This window comes from Dermacentor variabilis, chromosome 9 (genome assembly GCF_050947875.1).
Source record: "Dermacentor variabilis isolate Ectoservices chromosome 9, ASM5094787v1, whole genome shotgun sequence".
Taxonomy (NCBI): Eukaryota; Metazoa; Arthropoda; class Arachnida; order Ixodida; family Ixodidae; genus Dermacentor; species Dermacentor variabilis.
The window spans coordinates 113,960,302-113,977,725 of record NC_134576.1 but is presented as its reverse complement, the minus strand read 5'-3'; the positions used below and the strand labels follow the sequence as shown (position 1 = coordinate 113,977,725).

The following is a 17,424-nucleotide window of genomic DNA, read 5'->3' as shown; positions in this document are numbered from 1 at the left end:
CCTCGTTGAGGTTGGTGAGGTGCGGGTGGACAACGCGGGCGTGTGCTGGGATCCAGACGAGAGTGATTTGATTTTCAGACGAATGCGGGGCTTGTTGTAAGAAAAATTCTTTTTTTTTGCGCAAAACATTAAATGAAGGAAGAAGGAGACCGAACAGAGGTGCGTGTTGCGGGACATGTGCCTGCGCAGTTATTTCCCTCCCCTCTTTTTTTACATTCTCCTCACCCACTCCGACTGTACTCATATTCCCGCCGTCTGAGTAATAAGGTTGGTTGTTAGTGTGCGCTCTGTCCCGTCGCCTTCACCCTCCCTTCAACGTTTTGCGTACTTAAAAAAGGGAAAAAAGAAAAAAAATCCTTGTCTAGAAGCAATGCTTAGCCAACTAGGGGCTCAAGCAGCTGCCCCTTTCGACAGTAAGCTGACAACGTTAGTCTTTTGCGAGCACGTTTCATAACAAGAGCTTTTGACCAAGCGCATCATTCCCCTTTCTCAGGTACAGGTTCAGCTTTGGTTGGTGTAAACAAGCCCCACCAGACGGAATTCTCATTGGAGTAGGCCTTGTAAGGCGCAGTCTGTGTTCGTCTCCAACTTTCTTTGGTCTTCTGCGTTGTTATTTTAGCGAGACAAGCTTGGACGTCCTTGCGCGACAGCTTAACGCTACCTTTTACATTATTTTGATGGAAATCCGCCGCTACGGCTCAGTAACTGTGGCTTGAAACAGCTGAGTACGAACTTGCGGGTTCGGACTCGACGGCCGCATTTCGATGTGGGTAGAGACGCATAAACGGTCACGTGGCTTGCTTTGGGGCCACGTGAGAGAGCGCGAGCTGGTCTAAAAATAATCCAAAGCCCTTGGCAGCGGCGTGAATCATAACCTAGCTCCCGTGCAGCTTCGCTTGGTTAATCAACACACTTCATTTTCTCAAATTTATTGAATGATATTCTTGGGTTTTACGCGTGGAAGCCGCGATATGATCAAGAGACACGGCATTCGGTGAGAGACAGTGGATTCATTTAGACCACTTGGGGGCCTTTACATGTGCGCCCAAAACAGAGTAGCCGTTTCTTTTTTTTCCCCTTTTTTACATTTCGCCTCGATTGAAATGCGGCCTCCCGGCGTGCGGGAGTCGCACAGCGACCGGTATACGAATTGTACTCTGAACAGCAACGAGGTTACGTTGTTATGCGCAGGACCGTGACAATCATGAGTTAAGCGCATGTCACAGCCACCCGGATCCTGTCCCTCCTTATTAAACGAGCCAAAAAGGCCGACGCTAGGAAAAACACCGCCAAACGGAGCCAGTACTCAAGGTCGCTGCAACTTCTGCGCATGCGTGTGCAACATTGGCATGGCCAAAGTACGACAATGGCTGCAATATCTTTGGCTGCCCTTGGTCAGCAGCTACTAAAGTGGGCGTGAGCCTATGAATTGTTTCTGCTACGCGCTGAGGCGCAAGACGCGGCACTTTACGCTCCCGTTGTGCAACACGCACCCCGAACGCGAAACATCGACATTTTCTGATTGCCCGTTCTAGCATAGCATGCAGATCCCTCGTCACGGAATAAGCCACGCCCGTTATTAGGTATCTGTTGTTGAACTCCAGCTCCAGGCGCAGTGAACAGACCCGCTTGCACAAAAGAGATAAGTTTTCATTGCATACATTCCATAACCTCGCGCTTGGTACACTGTTGGCGAAACTGCAACCTTTATAAAACTAACTAGCTTTAACATAGAACAGGGTAAGGACATAGAAAGTTCTTTAACTTAGAATACAAGTCCAATGCCCAGCTGGTGGTGTCTCCATTCCTTACATCAGGGATGTCAGAATACCACGAAACTTATATCTGAATATTCTGAATGTTCGAATATCAGTGTACTGATCTTCGCTTGCATTCTGACGAACTTCACCTTATCAAAGTAAGTGCACAGATCTCCTACGCCGCAGCTTTGGCAGCGAGATTGCGACTTTCTGAAGTTGAAACCAATAGTCATGAGAGGCTATACCTTACCGCGGCGTTTACCCAGCCGTGCACATTTTTTTTTTTTGGGGGGGGGGGGGAGGGTGCCTGTTAATGTGGCCAAATGTAGTACCTCTGAAAGCGTTAACCAGGGCCACTTCTGGTCATTGTGGTGGATATGAAATATTTCTACCATTCACCATCGCGCTACAGCGATGGCGTGACGCATTAAATAGCGTGTCAGAACTTCCAAATACGTTGCAGTCACTATCATCTGGAGCACTCAGATCGCGCAGTTACTGAGTTAGTCCAAGCTGGGCAGGCCGTATGAGGTATGCAAGCTGGAAAAGCTTTGCAGTCGAAGAAGCAAACTGTGGTTTGCGTGCATTTAGATTTTAGTTTACGGCGGAGATCAGGGCACACGTGTACAGCATCTTGCACACGTTTTGTTTTCTTTTTTCTTTCTTGCATGCGCGTGTGTGCTTGTGCGTGTGTCTGGTTGTCATACTTCTCTGTTTTGCAAATAAATGAAACAGTGCAATTGTTCTGGGTGCAAAGAGAAACGAAAACTAAATTTGACGCTGATTTTCGCTGACGGATGCTAAAAGTATCACGGCAATGATCTCAACAAAGAATTCACTAAAGCGATAAAATACTTGGCATAATCTTAAAAGGGATTTCTTGAAACCACGACGCTGAGTTTCATGCAAAACTCAAGAAGTTTCTTTTTTTTTTTGCTTTTCTTGCTCACCGTGGCAGGAAGAAGTCGCTACATTAATAGTATACAGGAAGATTAAAATATTAATTCAATAATCATGTTTCTTTAAATTCGACAGTTATTTGAACATCAGCGCAGTTACAGCAGAAAGTGATGGCTGACGCACACTCTGTCAGAAATATTGTGCCTTTTGTGCGGGGGACAGCGTCGCACAATACCATCCAGTGCATCCTTTTTCAGTGAACACTGCTCAGTTCAACGAACGCTCTTTCTTTATTATCCGGATACTGAACACAAGTAAATGCATTCAAACGTCAAGTCAGTGGGTTGGCTAGTATGAAAATACCAAGCATCAGTTCAGCACTATGCAGTGCGAAGCCCGAAGTTACAAGAGCAAATACTAATCCGCATAGATTTACTAATTACGATGGTTAATTTTTTTACCAGAAAAAATTAGGCACGAATGATCGGAACAGCATGATAGTCGCTTAACCGTGCCCTGAAGTGCAGTATCACGAAGCAATATTTGCCCACAGGACAGTCAGGAGACCTAAGCGATCTTAAAGGAGGTGCTACATCCATCTATTTTCTTGTACCTTTATAAGCTTGACTACATTGCGCGATATCACGACTTTTCTGCATTGATCACTGACTCTCTTAATTCCTTGGTTACATTGAATTCGGCTTAACATCGTGTGATATTAGCCTTCTACATTAGGCGCCTGTAAAGCTGGGTAATACGGGTCTTTAGAAGAACAAACAGCTCACATCCAATTTTCGACGTTGGGCACGTTTGCCGGCCTCACCACACCACCCGGCGCTTGCCGGGTTTTAGCGACTGCACACACACAAGCCGTAGTGACCTGGATGATCTTGTTTCGAAGCGCCGACGAGCCTGGCACGTGGTAGGCCACGGTCATGTTGTGCGTCACCTCGTGGCACCGAAAGTCGCCGGCTACGCTGCACGTGTTGTCCGGGCACCGGCACTTGACCACAGGTAGTTCCGGTGGCACTCGATTGGCGTCCCGGTCCAGCGTCGTCGAGAACGTACACGTCGAGCGATCACCGATGGCTTCTAAAACACCGTTAGGGTCGCACGAGCCCTGAGTGGCAACTATAGTTTCTACGAGAAAGATTGCACTCAGGAACGCAACACACATCGGGAGCCAATGGCGCCGTACTGCCGACATCGTGTTGACTCGGTCAGTCGCGCAGACTTGTCAGGGTGGGGGGGGGGGGGGGCGGGAAGGGCGATTCGTGCAAAGCTCGGAGGCAGTGACGTGCTACGACGCTTTTACACTCACGCCCGGGGTACAGCTCCGAAGTGACTACTACTACGAGTCAGCTGGCAATGATGATTGCTTCTGCAGCCGAGAGTAAACAAAAGGAAAAGGAAGCGACGATTACATACACTATACGTAGATAATGAGCTTGCAGAGAGAATTATGCATGTCTTTAACAGAGAAACCAAGTCTCAGAACATAGGTGCCTGATCTTCAGAGCTTCTTCGTGATGGTAACAGGCTGTAAAGCGTCTGGAGGACAACGTCTCACGTTGTAGTAAAGCTTCAAGCGAACGAGAAGAACGCTGGAAGCTACTTCCGAAAGTACCTAGTGCAGCCCGTGTCTTGTCCAGCGCGAGGGAGGCAGGCGTGCGAGCTCGCGGACTAGTTGAAACCTGCCCAGCAGTGACAACAGTTCGATGTCCAACTGGCCAGAAAAAGAGTCAGACTTTGACGTTCACGAGTATCAGCATGGACGAACTGCTTCTCCAATCTGCACCGGCACTATAGTCTATCAATTAGCCTGTAGTCAATCAAGGATCAATAGCTCTGCGAACAGCCATCGAGGGCGATTCTGCCTTAAATAAGGCAAGGAGCTCCTGGTTAGCAGACTGGTGCTTAGGCAGACCTACGTGGGCGTCGCAACAATGCCAATGCGTGCACATCCTGGTCGCAGTAACACTGCAGGGTAACGGCTCACTGATCAGGCGCTTGTACTGTGGAACGTCCGCGAGGTGCGCGCGTGCGGCTCCGTTCAGTTATGCGCGCAGGATCGACTAAACCGGAGAAAGGCAGCGTGCGAAACGTGTGGGTGCATGGAAGTGAAGTGAACGGAACACAGTACTCTGATGCAACTCCACTGATGCGTCAGGCACCGGAGAATCAGTTTCGTTTTCATCTCGTAATCACGTCCGCTATACCTACTGCATAAACATTTCCCGCGACACGCACGTACGCTACGCTGAATGCCGTGCTTGCTTCGAATCATTGCACCCAGAGCTAACGAACATAGTATAGTTAGTTATCACTCCTATATATAAATGTACTCTTCAACTAATATATCGAATTAATGTATTGCGAGCTCGTTTGTACAACAAAGCCCGCGCTTGCAAATATCCTCTTGTGTGGGACGGTTTCTTCATTGGGAAATGTTGGGATGCCCACCACTCACGAAATAAAATACGATCTTTATTTACTGTAGATCAGATAGGTTGCAAATATACATGTGTGCATAAGAAGATACCAACGTGCATAGAATGATCCTCTACCGTCCATACGCTGTATTATATGAACAAATAAAACAATGTAGTGGTATGTGCAATAAATTACGCTATAGAATATGTGAAAAAATTGCACAAATACCGAAATTATTAAATACATGAACACAATGGACATCAGGGTAAACAACATAACAATAGTACACAACTACTCCCTGCTTTATCAATCTAGCCGTTCAAGAAAGAGACGTCTTCATCTGATATGGAAGACTGTTCCGCAAACAGTGGGAAAGAAAGATGTCATTTTACCGTAGATAGCATGAGATGTGGGCAGCAGGAAATTATTCTTTCGAGCCTTACCGAGCGGTTTTTCGAAACAGTAAGGTCGACAAGCTTCTATGAGAGTTCATTGCTAGCGTGTAGATCATGATGGCTATGGTAAGAGGAAACCAATTATTCACCGACAAAATTTTATCTTCTGTGACATAGCATTCATATTACATTTCGAACCACAACTTCTAGTAATACATAGAGCGTGATCTTGCATCTCTTGAGCAGAGAATATATGATAGTAATATGCGTTACCGTAAAATATCTAGGCCACAGCTGATGCGACTGTGAATAAACGAGAAGCTTATTGTTCCTGTCCAGATCATTTTTTTAAGTCTTGTAGAAAAAGAAACTAAATCAAGAAATCTGAATCTAGTGATGTTACGACATGTGGACAGAGGCATGAAATATATCTCATCATTTTATGCGGACTTGTCTTTTGCGAGAAACTGCTTTCATAAGAGGTGAGCTAAATTCTTTTACCTCTACCTCTAGCTCTTATATTCGAATAGGTTCAGTTCAGCTGGTCACAGCTGCATAAAGTATGAATTTGTCTGTCTAAAATGCGATGGTTGTGTTGCACACACTTAAATATCACAGGGGAGGTGGAGGGAAATCTCTAATAAAATCGAAAGAGCATAGTTGATGGTTATCCAGATGGAATGATGAGAAGTAAAATCATACTCGCCATGCATGTCATCAATACACGATACATAAGATCTACACTCCACAGCTACAACATAGAAAAGTACATATCCTTGAGACCCGTATATTGCGGAACAAGAAAGAGAGTTTGTGAAGTTGCAGAAACAGTCGTGATTGTGTCGAACGCTCGTACAAATAAAGCGAGAGACAGCACAATCTTTATTAGATAAGGAATACCTGAGATCGACAGGTGAAAGGAGAATCGCGAATACCGAGCAGGTACATAAAGGAGAAGGGAAGACGAGAGCCACAGTTATGCTTCGGTGCGCTGGTTTGGCTGAGTGACAATACGGCATAACCATGCTACACGTATTTCGAGCTTTAGTTTGATATTTCTCAATAAATAGAGGACCGCCTTCTCGTTTCCCTTCATCTTTAGGCAGGAGCGTTTTAATATGGCAGTTTATAGCAGACTGTAAATGAGTATTTCACATACATATCACCTCATCCGCAGCGGGATCTGCCTGACCCTGGCAAAGTTCACCATATTTCGGGTGCCAACGTGCGCGCTCTCGCTCTGCCCCGGCGACGAGTGGGAACCGGGACCGGGTGGTTGCTGCTGCCTTTTTGTTACTCCGGTACGGTCCGTGATCGCGACGCATCCCGTGAGGGGACTTCAGGTTTCATTGCGCCTTTGGGTTTCGGGAGACCCATTGGCTCACGCGTATGCCTTGAGTATCCAGTTTGGGACTTTCGAATTTCCGCCCTGAGCGTTTTTCGAACAAAATTGTTTGTGTTTTCGTCTTATTAGGAAAGAAAGCGTGACATTATGAGTTTTCCGATGGAAATTCTGAACGTGCGGCGAGTACAGTCGATGAGTCCCCCGTGAGAAACAAAGCAGACATTTACTTCTACACTGTGCTTGGCAATGGCAGCACAATCTTATTTTCCTTGGAAACGGTGAATTCTCTCTATCGGGGCATCGCTGATCTTTAAGTATAGCGTTCGTTACGCCGTCATTTTGCTAGTGCCTAATTTTTGGTTTGTGACGATTTCGTTGGCTGAAAGGGGCCAACGTCGCGTTTCCCATGCGTCGAATGTGTTACTCGCACAAAAACTAAACCGTTTTGCAGAGCAAGATCTGTCCTGGAAAACGTGGGTCTCCCAGCTTTCGCTGAAGCAAATATATAGCAATAATAAAGGAGATGTGGGACACTTGACTTTTCTGGACATTTCGAGGTCGCAAGGAAACCTTCAATGCACTCCGATACTCACAGCATTGCTAATAGCTAAGCAGCAGCAGTCGCGACAAGGCAAAAAAAAAAAGAGAGAAAAATAAGAATCCCCCCCCCACAAGAAAAAAAAATACGAGGCGAAATTGAAATAAAGTCAGGAACCGCCTGCAGATAAACGGACTGTGGCTTAATCAGATGTTCGCTTGGCCGCAACAGCTGCTGCAAATCAGGGAGCACCAGCGCTTTTTTTAAACCACTCCACTAATGGGCAAGTGACTAGCGCAAGCGTGAACACTGGACACTAAAAAAGCGACAAGGGCAAGCGCTTGTCCTTTTCGCCTTTGTGTACAGTGTCCACTCTTCTAGTCACTTCGGTATGCAATACCAACTGCCCCGGTCTCACACCCTGCTACGAATGAGGCCGACTGGCTACGCAGCATCTGTATCAGCGTCCATGACCAGCGCTGGTTACCAGGCGAGTTGAGGTTACCAAGCGAGGCACTCCTGCAGGCGCAGGAGGGCTCCAGGATATGCCAAATCGCCAGGAGCCGCCGCCAAGGATGGCACTTAGCGTTAGCCTGCATATACAAGGCGAGCGAATTAAGGCGTTGTTGGCTTGGCCGCGACTTCTGCGGCAAATAATAGCGATTGTCGGGGCAGTGACCCGACCCGTAGCAAACTTCGCTTCTAGAACATTGTTATGAACAAGGCCACCAATTAGTTTACGTGAAGTTCAATTATTAGCAATCGTCGTGTTTATAAGGGTTGTACTAACGCTGAAAAGGGGTGGTCCATCTTAAAATAAAGTTGTGTCGACGGCTAAGGCAATAACGAAAGAAAAAAAAACACGTTTACACTACTTTTTAAAAAGGGTTTCAAGTTTCGCTTTGATGGTCTAAGCTGAGCAATTTATAATGCTTCACAAAAAAACAAGGTGAACTATTAAACACTTGGCGTCACACTGACGTACCGGCGCTGGCGTTTAGGTACGAAATTCAAGAAATGATGCATTTAACTTCGGTTTCTCTTCGAACCACTGCTCCGTTAGCTGTGTATCATCGAAAACAGACTTTTAAAAAAAATGCTTTGTCAGTGTAAACTAAAGTAGCGCTTCTCCTGAATCGCGTCTTTAACGGGCACTCAAATCTAGGTACCCAAGCCGCTTCACGCTGCTCCCCCCATCGCAATGTAGCCGCCGTAGCTGGTTCTGAGGACCATGAATTCGGGCCCAGCAAAGCAACACGGTACTCACTGAGTCATAAGGCCAGCACAATTAGTCACTATGAAGCATGTCCCATGGTTGATAGCTGCTGTACAGGTATCTTTGTTGTGGCACATTTAAGGGGTGCCTTTTCCGAGTACTATGCCATGTGTGGAAGGAGATAATCATTCTTTTTCCCGTATATAATAAGCACATTTGCAATAAAACAGAAATTCAAAGCATCCGGGTGTTCCATTAAAGAAACTGACTGATTGGGAATGCTCGCTGGCAAGCGAGAGCCGAACTTGATATTCTATAGTTTAGCCTCTACTTGCCCAGTTTCAGTTGACTCGAAAGTCATTTCTTTAAAGGGACGCTGAAGGTAAACACTGAAGCAGTAAGGATTCGTAAAGCATTCTCGCACAACTCCGCCCTCGATGGTTTTCGCTACAGTGGATTGATTATCACTAGTGAAAAGGATGGTCAATCTGTCATTTGAGAAGTTTCGCCCAAACAACCGAGGACCGGTGTGTTGGTGTGCCGCCACGCATTGCGCAATCTTTCTTATATAACACTTCGGTCGTTGGGGTTGAGTGAGAGTTCTTGACAATTCCCAAGTTCAGTCCTCGCCTCTTTCAACGCACGATGCAGCCCATTTATTACAGATAATAAACATAACTAGGACCCAGCAGAGGGTGTTGAACTAGATTACGTCACAGCGAGCTGGTCTGGCGCAATTAATTACTAAGGCGGCGTCATCAACAGCATTTTGTTTTTCCGTGCTTGCAGGCACCCTCGCTGTAAACGTGGCTTTTTTCCCTTTTATTGCACAAGGCAACTTATTCACGAAACTAAAATTATTCTTTACCCGTAGCGTTCCTTTAATTTGTGAAAGCCTGTAAACTGAAAACATTTAAGAGACTCAGGTGCGTAACATTTTGCCTATTCAAGAGCAACAAAAATTTTTTTTCTAATTTCTGCATGCCTACGCGCACATAACAGATAGGGGCCTTGTTGTGCAGTCCCGTGTTTTCTCGTGGGAGCAGCAGACTACATTAACAGTGTAGTGGTGTGGGAATTTCAAAGCGGTTTCAATACGCTTTCTTGTTATTGCGTCTTCTTCGCTGAACAGAGCTCCTCTCAAGATACGAGGCTATTTTGCTGCTATTGTAAAAGTGCAGTTTGCTCATACAGCTTAAGGGGAAGCTTTAGCTCGAGGCTAATTCCAATACCGCCTGTTAAAGTACATTTAAAACGCTGAAAACGCTTCTATAAAAGCAACTCCCCGACCAATCTGGGTGAAATTTGTCCCAGTTGGGAGACAAAGTTTTATTCCAGCGACGATAGCAAGCAACAGTTCGGTTAACGGCCTTAATGTTTTTAGAAAAATTGCCGGAAATTGGTACCTTTCAGGATATAGAAGAACAATGTTTACGAATTCGTAACTGCGCACCAAAAGAAATCGCGGTTCTCTAAACTGCATGCGTTAGACAATCTACAGCGGACCAATTTAGCAGATAAATTCACAACTTAAACAATTTTGTGATAAAATTAACGATGGATCTGAAATATTCTACTCCGATAATGATGGCGCATTTTACCGCGGTGTATAACAAATTATTTTTGGTTCGCTTGAGATGTACTATGAGGGGATTGTACAAAGTGGTCGAACGATTTTTCATTGCTGAATTGCGGAGTTGTAAATGTGACATCATCTTTAACTTTCATATTTCGCACTTTGCGAGAATACTTAAAAATATATATTGTAGATAGACTTAAGTAAATATTCCGCTTTCTACAGTCCCTGGATTGGGACTTTTGAATGCAACCAACCTCGCCAAGTTCGGTGCTCGTGTTTGCGAGGAAAATGCTTTTCTTTTTATTCTAATGTATTTAGATAGGATTCCCGAACTGAAGCTTACTCTGAACTCGCTTTTCTTTTTGGTGTCTTTTTATGAGATGCAGCACCAGATAACCCCTCTAAGCCGTCCCGATTACTTTCCGGTATTCTGCGCGGATTTGTACGCGTCAAACAGTAATGTATCGCGATTTCCAGAGCATATACAGATGAACTTCCTATATTTGGCATTGCATTACCTTTTTAGCTGTTTTTTCTCAGTTGTATAAATCTTTTTTACACAGGGTGTCGGAACGAAATGTTATTCTTTCTAATTTTAGTTCCGTTCCACTGAAAAAAGTGCCGTTCCGGTTCTGCTCCGAAACAAAAAGAATGATTCGTAATGGTTCATAACCATTCTGGTTCGTATGCAAAAATTTCCTAAGCAAGGTAACAATAAAGACAGAGTATTAATTTTTCTGAATACGTGAGTCATCAACTCTGACATCATGCTCAGTGCGTCGAGTCGAGGCACTGAGCCCACGATTTCTGAATCAGCACGTCATCGAGTGTACTCGCCGAAATGACAGACCACTGTTCCGATAAAACGAACTCGAATGAGCACAAGCGAGCGATAAAGCTTCGCTAACAAAGCGTTGTAATCGTAGAGAACGAAACGATAAGCTCTTCAGCGCGCAAGCGCTGGGTTCTGCCACGATGCTTATTTGCTAGTGCTTATCTGCACTCTTAGATCAGTGGAGCGCTCGACCGGCTATTGATCGCACTGTACCTGCCTGACATATATATTGCTATGCGGACCCCCCGAGATACGCCCTAATGCTGACATTGCCTGACGGCGGTTGTTTCAGATTGCCGACTTCCTCCTTTAACACAAAAGCGATCCAAAATATTTCGGTTTCCCTCCGAAACGAAATAATAAATGTTTTCGTTACGTTTTCATTCCCCCCAAAAATGTCGTTTTTCATTTTTTTTTGCTATTTTCGTTCCGTTCCGACACTGGTTTTATGCATTCTGCGCTATTTTTCGTTTATTGGGGAATTTGACCCGCGTGCCACAGCATCACAAGCGCAGGAGCAGTCTTTCTTGGTTTTATTTTTAACGCCTACTTTACAAATTCCTTTCGCATGTTTTTTTTTGTTTCTTGAATTAAAGATTGCTGATTTAGCTGTGGCAAATAAATAAATTAAAAAGAATGAGACAAAGGCTGTCAAGCAGGAGTTCCCTCTGAAACCTCGCACTTTTGTTAGCCCCCTTATTCAATGCCCTGTCAAGGGACCTGTAAGGTACCTTAAATAATGATAATAATAAAAGGGCTGAGTGATGCAAGAAATAACAATTGATAACGCGGAATTCATCTTCACAAACAAAGCACGAGTTGTTACCTCTCGCGAAGGCGTGGTTTAGAACTTTCTCCATTTTCTACGACGAGCGTGAGACAATGCCGGCAAGTTGTAAAGCGTATGAAACGGTATGCGTGGTAGCTACTGGATGTCAGCCCGTGAACGCGATTTCGATCCAGCTCACACACAAGCGCCCTCACACACATTCACAAGACGAAGTGAGGCAAAGCTATTGACTTTATTTTCACGCAAGCGCTTCGTAGCCAAATTACCGTGAGAAACATGTGTAATATACAACTTACGTCTCGCGTGCAACGGGGTCACCCACACGGTTTGGTGGTCAATGCCGAAGCTTATTACTGGCATACACCTACAGTTTACACTGCCGCGCGACAATGCGGCAAAATATTTTACACATTTTTATTTAGAGCAGCTTCTTAAGTCGCTGCGCAAGTTGCATAATTGAAGCCCCATGGGTGACTGATTGCTACATAAACACTTCACCTTCCGGGGGCGGCTAACGCAGGAACAGAAGCTTGGCGAAAGCGCGTATGTCTCATTGCGCTTGACTGGAAATACGGCCGTCGGGGTGAAAATCGAACCGGTAACCCTTTTCTCTACGTAAAAAAAAATGTCTTGTCACTTAGCGAATGTTAAGTACTATGTGAAAGCGTCGGAACAAGACATGCAACGTGTTATGTAAAAATCATAGAAAACGCGTTAATTGAAGTGTGTTGCAGCCAGCGCCTATTATTTTTTCTTGAAAGCGCTGGGGGACAGGAAGCTGATTGTGGTATACATTGAAGGCGAATGCCTTTGATGACGCATTGTGGCGGCATCTGCATCCCGAGTTATCACTTCGGCGCCCTCGTATGGAGCAAGAAGCACCGGTCGCCACGTGGTCCGATTGCAGAGTTTCAATTGCCGGGCATTGTAGAGCACTGTACTGCATGAAATACTTCAATGCGGTGAGGGCACTAGTTTCAAACGCATGAGCCAAATACTGAGAAAGCAATGACAAAAATGTACGAATAAGGTCCCTAAACCACTCCTGTTGCACCCCACCATAACAAGAAATCAACAGGTATTCTTTTTGATCAAACTACCTGTCTCCATCACAGCAAAAAAAAAAATCAATAAATAGAAAGGTACAGAAACAAACAAAATAAAATAACGGGATGGTGGCAAAGACAATTTTTCACACAACATAAAAAAATTGACGAACTACTTTTTAGCCTTCGACTCGTCGAACACTTTGTTACACACGGCAATGCAGCATCGGAACAAGGACATGTTTAATTGTTCAGAGGTTACCACGAAGGCTGCGACGATCCACGCACGGAACACGGACGCATGCACAACATGAACTCGTTAGACAGCGCCCTTCTTGCAACTGATGTACTTATTGACATGACTTACCTTGCATGCAGCAATCCTTTTAACACCTTCCCGCTTCCTCTGAACTGCTGCCCCTAATTTACCCAGCTTCATCGGAGCAGAAAAAACGACCCTCACACCATACTTGGCCCCTACTCTCTTAAAACGATGTGACAACTCGTTAGCGTGCACACAAAAGCGACAATCGCGCCAACGCCCGCGGCTCGACGCCAAATCACGAGACAAAAGACGCTACTTGAACTTCGCCGGCTTATTGGGATCACCACCTGTGGTTCGCTTGCCTCCCCACACCGCTCCGGCCGACCTGCCGACGATGCAGACGCACGACGTTGTCAGTTCCACCGTCTTGCGGGTCAGTTCCGACGAGTTGCCGTCGACGCGGTACGCCAGCCGGAACGTGCTTCTCACCTCTTGACAGCGGTAGTCGCCCATGTAGTTACAGCGACTGTCCGGGCAGTTGCACTTGGTAACGGGCATCACAGCAGGGATCCGGGTGGGGTCCACGTCCACGGTCATCGTGAACGGGCAGGTTGCGCGGTCGCCCAAGTCGGGCGACTTTGGATTCGGCGTGCAGGTACGCAAAGCGGACGCTCTGTGCATGGCTACCAAGACTAGGAATACGAAGGTGATGTTGGCGAATTGCGTACGCGGCATTTTTGAAGCTCACGCTGTACCAGCCTGCTGAAGATAAGCCACTGTTCTCGGACAAATTGAGGGCCGAGTGCGAATGGTAGTACAAACTAAAGAAAAGGGCCTAATGCCAGTGTTCTTTTGCTACTCTGCTCCGCATAATAATCTAAAAATAATTCCTAAATCTGGACTTAGGCGTCAAACTTATTGCGTCTCACGCCAACGGTCGCACGCTAGGCACCGCCACCCGAACCGAAAGAACCAACATAAAGGACTGCCGGCGGTCGTCGGCGAGCCACTGTGCTTCTCCAGAGCTACAACACGTTTTACTTGACTCGCTATCGCAACAAGAGTAAGAGAGCGGCAACATTACGTGCGTCCGACCTTGGAGGAGTGGCTGTCATGACCGGTCGACGCTGAGGGAAAAACAGCCGTCTCTGCTTTTTAATGCCGAAGGCGGGAGTTCAGTTGACGGAGCAGGAGCCACCGCTGAGCAACCGCGCGCGCTGTGCAATTTACCCTCCCACGTGACCGACTTGCTCGCATTTGCCTTTCGGTCAGTTTGTTCGCACTCCTGGCAGCAGACACGGGAGAGGCTCAAACGCAGTAAAAAAAATGGTTCGATAAGCGCATACAGGGTTATCAGCCGCGCAAGCTGTCGAGGGTTTAAGAAAGAAAGAAAGAAAAAAAGAAAGAAAGAAGGAAGGAAAGGTGTAGAATGCGGCATCGCACACGATTGTGCTTTACCTCAACAGGATAATAAGCGATACCATATATGTGCCGATGATACGAATGAACGTGAGGTTGATTTCCTTTTTTTTAAGCTTTTTTGAACTTGGTACATCGCAAGAACTGCAGGCATCCTATCATAGCCCGGCCGTAAGGGGTAATTCCGATTGAAATCGATCTCGATCGTCCTTAACTGTTATGGCAAATGTACCTTATGACACAGGTATCATTCACTGGCGGACTTTCTGATGGTACTCCTACTCATAATGCGAGGCCTGATCGCCATGTGAGCGTCAGCTGTGACCGAACGTGTTCAACGGGCATGGTGTTAGTTGGAACAACGACATTGTGCAAGGAAGCATTGCAAAACATTGGAATTTATTTCCGCCAACGGGTTGCTCGGAAGAAGAGAGTTCCTTTCTGAAAACGGTTAGAGGAGCCAGTTTTATGGCTTCACAATTCGACGATGCGCAATCGCTCATGCAAGGCTTTGTCAACAGCGCTTTGCCATGATCGCCTTGTTAAGGTAAAACTTTGGGTGGAAATGTAGGCCTGAATAAGGCAGTTCCAAACTCAAACCTGTCGATGTATACCATTTTAATAAATGACATTTCTAAAACAATTTATTGTACCATCCCATTTTTAAATATACCTCTATGTCCAGTCTATGTACGCACCAACCGTTTCCCGTCATTACATAAAAGAAGGGGCAGGATGTTATCTATAGGCGTGTCTATCCTTGGAAGGGCACGCGTAAAATTTGGTATTATCCTTCTCCTTAAACATAAGAGATTGGGGACGAATTTGGTGTGTAATATGCCTAACTGAGGTCGACATCACAGTTTTCGTCATGAATCACGCAATTATTTATTAATATTATCTTCACCTCGCCCATGGGGTAAAATAAATTGCAGTTTATTCTGTGAATTGGTTTCGTAACAAGGTTTCGTAAATAAAATTAAAGAAGCTGCCCGTAGCGAACCCATGGCTGTAGATTGATTCTCCATTTTACAGCGAAGCTGTTTATGGCTGTGGTTCCATGCATTTTTGTGTGCGTCAACAAATCTGTGTGAGCAAAATATACCATCATCAGCAATGGCTCGGGCCACAGCTCACGCGTTCGTCGTTGTCTTCTACCACAGCTACCTCCGGCGGTGCTCTTCACGCCAGCGTTTCCATACTGCGCCTCCCCTCTGCTAACGCGCTGACGGCACTGGCCCACTGTCAGTCGGTGCGGGAATTTCGGTCCCATATTCTTTGCCTCAGTGTACAGCGAAATGAAAATAGGAATGTATACAACAAATTTATTATACGAATGAAGGCGGATGCATAAAAATGTGTGTGCGTACCTTTCGTCGTGATGAGCCCCGATCAAGACAATAAAAGTGTTCGTACCATTGGGCAAATATCAATGTCACCTCTTTCTCGGGTGCTACACAGCTTCGCTGCTCATCCACCTCCACAGAATGGAATCGTTCATAATATTTTTATTAATGTTAAAGGAAATACCATGGTTAATTTACTACCACAATTGTTGTTGTTTTTTTGTTCTTACAGTTGTTACGCAAATTCTGGGATTACATTCTTCATTTTTGAGAAATCCTGGTTTGTTTCTCTCGCATTCTTACCATTCCTCTTTGCAGCTTTGAAATCCGCGTGGTTTCCTTATAGCCGACCGACTGCGAAACAGCACGGTTTTGTTACTGCTCAGATACATATTCATGCAAATACGATTTTTCTTGCGTTGTTATTCCTATTACGGCTTTTACTACTATTGCATCCAATTTGTTTTGTTCTTGTATCACACACGTCCCAACTAATCCCTTGTTGCGGGTACGTGCCACTGTATGGGACACCGCTCCCCCCCCTCTTTAATCTATAACCTTAAATGATCTTAAGATAACCTTAAGATAACTTTAAACTTTAAGTGCCACAGTCAGTGAGATGAGGAATACGAAGAGATCCTGACTACTAGTAAGCTTCAAGGAACGATGATAACTGATTGTTCCTGCTAGTATTGCTTTCATTTTAACAGAGAATTTCACCTTCTACAGCACTTAGTTTACGGCCATTCCGAAATTTTATTTGTCAATTGTCCCGGAATAATCCACCAATTCCTTTGCCACTCATTAATAGTGGGCAGGAGCAATATGTTCGACACGCAACAACAACGACCACTCTCATGCACCCGTTTGCACTGAGTGCACATTTGTGCTCACTGCTCCGTGTTCACTGCTCAGAGCACTGCGCACTGAGCACCACAGCACTGCGCTCGTGGTGTGGTTTGTGTTTCTTCCTTGTGTCCTCGTCTTTTTTTGGCGCAGTTAAAAGAAATCGTCTGAAACTGTCACTGATATCTGCAGAAGTTTGCTGGCATTGATAACAGCTGAAATGAGGAGTTTAGCTTTCCTTGCCCGTGCATGACACAACCGCAGAAATGTGAGGGCCATCCGAAGCATTCACTGTACTCGCAAATCGCCGGCGCTGGTGGAGCCGACACTTGCACAGGTAACATTTTTCAGAATAAGCGTTCGATTCCGTCCGGCGGAGTGATTTCCTTTTAATACAACGAGTCGTACATGCGAAATACAGCGCGGAATACATTCTCACAGATTACTGGTGACGTTCTCGTCCCTGCAAGTGTACAATGGCCGACGTTGCAGTAGATGACTTGCCGTTGGTTGTCCTGGCGCTCTCCTAAACGCCTGCTGTGCCGTGAATTTGTCATGGCTTAGGCGACATATTGCAGCTAGCACAAGTGAATTCAGAGCCTCGAATTAGAGTGTTCTTTGAGATGGTTAAAGTGGCAACTGCGCGTTGCCTAAAGAGAGGCCGCTGCAAGCTTTTACCCATCAGGGTGGCTCAATGGCTATGGCGTCCTG

General features: G+C 45.7%; 1 protein-coding gene across 1 annotated transcript; it reads right to left on the bottom strand.

Moving 5' to 3' along the window:
- Positions 1 to 5,126: 5,126 nt before the first annotated feature.
- LOC142557309 (uncharacterized) lies at positions 5,127 to 14,400 on the bottom strand. Its single transcript, XM_075669043.1, has 2 exons — positions 13,450 to 14,400; positions 5,127 to 7,964 (listed from the first exon to the last, which is right to left on the bottom strand). Exons 1-2 carry the CDS (start codon positions 13,835 to 13,837, stop codon positions 7,960 to 7,962), a joined length of 393 nt encoding a protein of 130 aa, XP_075525158.1. The 5' UTR covers positions 13,838 to 14,400; the 3' UTR covers positions 5,127 to 7,959.
- Positions 14,401 to 17,424: the final 3,024 nt, after the last annotated feature.